Here is a 4,206-nt window from a genome sequence, read left to right as displayed (position 1 = left end):
CGCGAACAACACACACACTGGCGTACGGTACATCGCGAACAACACACACACTGGCGTACGGTACATCGCGAACAACACACACACTGGCGTACGGTACATCACGAACAACACACACACTGGCGTACGGTACATCACGAACAACACATACACTGGCGTACGGTACAACACGAACACAGAACAACACATACACTGGTGCACGGTTTAAATAACTGTTAGGCTTAACTATCTAAACGACAGCGCGATGAACACAAGTAGGGTAGATTAGACAATGAATAGTAGGGAGTAAAATAAAAACGTTATTACTTAAAACTATTATATGTGATCATGCGTGTTAAGTCGATACTCTGAAGCAACAGTTATGAAAAAGGTTAACTCACCATTCTGTTTCCCAGGTGTCTCATCTCCTGCTGTCCGAGTGGCATCACATATTCACAGGGAAATATACCCGTCTCGCCGGTGTCAAGCACACCAAACAACCAACCTGAAAAATCCGAAATATTGTTATCCCATCATTAAACTTAAACCTAATGTCAACAATATTGTTAGGTGGATTATAAAAAGATACAAAGTAATTGTTCTGCTGTGTTGTTAGTGGACCCATGGCAACTTGTTGACTGGGCTACTGCTTCAAAGATGTTCCACTAAAAAAACATTCTTTTAACAAATTGGAAAACTTGTATCGTCTCTAGGCAACCTTTGTATGTCGTCTCTAGACAACCTTTGTATGTCGTCTCTCGGCAACCTTTGTATGTCGTCTCTAGGCAACTTTTGTATGTCGTCTCTCGGCAACCTTTGTATATCGTCTCTCGGCAACCTTGCAATGTCTACCACATACCTAACAATTTTCTACCTAAATGTTATTCGGCCCTTCAAACAGTTTTTAAATCTCAAACTTAACACCGGTTTCTGGAAGGCTAACAAAGAAAACACTCACTTAAACTTAATAGCGGCTTCAAATAGGCTAAGGTAGTTGCAAGAACCAGTTTTACTCGTTATGTGACAAATGAAATGTAGTTGCAAGAACCAGTTTTACTCGTTATGTGACAAATTAAATGGTTTTTCAATATAACAAAAATGGCGTTTTTATCAAATCTTTATAACAACTTAGTTTACTAGTTTTAAAGGTTAACTTTTATTTCCCGAAGAAAAACTTAATATAAAACATTAAGTTTCACATATTTATAACGAAATATGATAAGAAAATACCTAATGTAAAGTTAAATCAGTACTAATTACAACACGAAACGACGCTAGACAGTGTTCACGTCATGTGGTTTCTATCTGCCACTACCGTCCTGGATACGAACTCCCATACCTGTAGTGCTTCATCACGTACCAGCGGATACAGGTGGGCACGATTTTTTCAATACCTATTCACAGGAAACTGACTTGTTTTAATGAATTCAGAGTAGTGAGAGAAATAATGAGTTCAGCTGGTCAAAGCTGTCACTCAACTCCAGACACAAAATGAGAAAAGACGTGTTACTACCAATTCGTAGCAACGCTCGAACTAACACTCTAATGTCAGTAGCTTCAGGACCAAGGTAAAGATAGTAATATGGCTCTAAACTAACACTAATGTCAGTAGCTTCAGGACCAAGGTAAAGGTAGTAATATGGCTATAAACTAACCAACTAATGTCAGTAGCTTCAGGACCAAGGTAAAGATAGTAATATGGCTCTAAACTAACACTAATATCAGTAGCTCCAGGACTAAGGTAAAGATGGTAATATGGCTCTATACTAACCAACTAATGTCAGTAGCTTCAGGACCAAGGTAAAGATAGTAATATGGCTCTAAACTAACACTAATGTCAGTAGCTTCAGGACCAAGGTAAAGATGGTAATATGGCTCTAAACTAACCCTTTAATGTCAGTAGCTTCAGGATAAAGGTAAAGATAGTAATATGGCTCTAAACTAACACTAATGTCAGTAGCTCCAGGACCAAGGTAAAGATAGTAATATGGCTCAAACTAACCAACTGATGTCAGTAGCTTCAGGATCAAGGTAAAGGTAGTAATATGGCTATAAACTAACCAACTAATGTCAGTAGCTCCAGGACCAAGGTAAAGATGGTAACATGGTTCTAAACTAACCCTCTAATGTCAGTAGCTTCAGGATCAAGGTAAAGTTTGACACTTCAAAGAATATTTCGTAAAATACTTTCGGTAGTTATAATACTGGTAAGACCTTGGCCAGAAAAAAAGTTATTTCATACAAAAGGCGGTAAAACAATAACTTCGATAATAATTCTTGTTCGGAATCACCAGAGGGACACACTATTTGTGATGGATACAGAAATAATTACCAATGTTGTCAAGTTGGTCCAAAATGTCAAACACTTCGAAAAGCTACTATTTCCATGCTCAAATAGACAAGATAAATCCTTAATATTTATACTGACTTAAGTTTTGATATTGTATTCTTAGGTTTTCTTGTTTTTTTCAATCAGCACTGAAATTTTAAGAGGACAAGAAAACCTCATTCTTCCAAATTACTGTTCGTACCATAAAGTTACGTCTCGAACTTCCTTATTTCTGCTGAAAACAGTTTGTAATCAGCCGTACAGCTCCACCTATACTTAATGTACAACCACCTGTCTGTTCCAATAAATCACTATCCCGTCCTTACGCACAAGGACAGAGAGAGAGAGAGGGGAAGTGGTTAGCTGAAACCTAATCGTACATTTACACGTTACACAAGTTAATGGGTACTGGGGTTACATACATTTACACGTTACAAAAGTTAATGGGTACTGGGGTTACATACATTTACACGTTACAAAAGTTAATGGGTACTGGGGTTACATACATTTACACGTTACACAAGTTAGTAGGTACTGGGGTTACATACATTTAACAGAATCAAAGATCTCCAAATTACAAAAACACCTAGCGGATAGAAACGATCGTCTATAGTCAGCTGATCCATACCATAAGTTCAATGCAAATCCACTCGGTATTTACTCATCATTATTGAAATATTCTGAACAACAAAGTAGTATTGCCCTCAGAAACCGAAGTTTAACAATCGTTCACACACCTTGCATACTCTCTGTACACACGTTCTTAACACTAGTTCACACATCTTGCACACTCTCTGTACACACGTTCTTAACACTAGTTCACACATCTTGCACACTCTCTGTACACACGTTCTTAACACTAGTTCACACACCTTGCACACTCTCTGTACACACGTTCTTAACACTAGTTCACACACCTTGCATACTCTCTGTACACACGTTCTTAACACTAGTTCACACACCTTGCATACTCTCTGTACACACGTTCTTAACACTAATTCACACATTTTGCATACTCTCTGTACACTGTATCAGTCATTACATACACAGCACTGGACCACTGTATGAGTCATTACATACACAGTTCTTAACACTAGTTCAAACATCTTGCATACTCTCTGTACACCACATGTTCTTAACACTATTTCACAAATCTTGCATACTCTCTGTACAAACGTTCTTAACACTATTTCACAAATCTTGCATACTCTCTGTACAAACGTTCTTAACACTAGTTCACAAATCTTGCATACTCTCTGTACAAACGTTCTTAACACTAGTTCACAAATCTTGCATACTTCCTGTATTAAGGTTGAAGTTAGTGACTGATGTCTAGTTTTTCACAACTCTGGTAAAATAATCAACTGGTATCGTACACTTACGTGTCTTGCACGGTCCCACACGAATCTGGAAACCTAGAAATATTCCTCTGTACGCACGAACACTACTTCCGTTGTAACCCTCCCTTCCTCCCCTCAGTCTTACAGTTTCTCATGCTCCATAGTGCATAACTGTGGTTTCTTTCAGTCTGTGGCTCTTACACTGAGGTGGTCAGTCTCCACCCCCACACAGAATAAGGAAACAACAACAAAAAAACAGGAAAGTGCGTGTGTGTTGTTCCTGAAAATGTTCTAAGTTACATTTCAGATGCAACACAGATAGAGGTTAACCACGGGGATTTTATTACAGGACAGTTCATTCAACACCTGCGACAGAACAAGTAATAATCCTTCCAATTACCACATACGAGAACTAAACCCAATAATACTAGTTATATACACGGCACTGGACCACTGTTTCAGTCATTACACGCACACACACGGCACTGGACCACTGTTTCAGTCATTACACGCACACACACGGCACTGGACCACTGTTTCAGTCATTACACGCACACACAC

General features: G+C 38.7%; 1 protein-coding gene across 1 annotated transcript in view; it reads right to left on the bottom strand.

The window, feature by feature from the left end:
* LOC106474219 overlaps nucleotides 1-4,206 on the bottom strand; it is a 47,772-nt gene that overhangs the window by 5,892 nt on the left and 37,674 nt on the right. Inside the window, exon 23 of the mRNA XM_022402570.1 lies at nucleotides 378-481. Coding sequence (XP_022258278.1) covers nucleotides 378-481 — 104 coding nt within the window. The remainder of the gene's footprint in view (nucleotides 1-377; nucleotides 482-4,206) is intronic.

Source organism: Limulus polyphemus, unplaced genomic scaffold (genome assembly GCF_000517525.1).
Source record: "Limulus polyphemus unplaced genomic scaffold, Limulus_polyphemus-2.1.2 Scaffold6961, whole genome shotgun sequence".
Classification (NCBI taxonomy): domain Eukaryota; kingdom Metazoa; phylum Arthropoda; class Merostomata; order Xiphosura; family Limulidae; genus Limulus; species Limulus polyphemus.
Note: the sequence above shows the minus strand (reverse complement) of the source record. Positions and strands in the feature narration are given on the sequence as shown.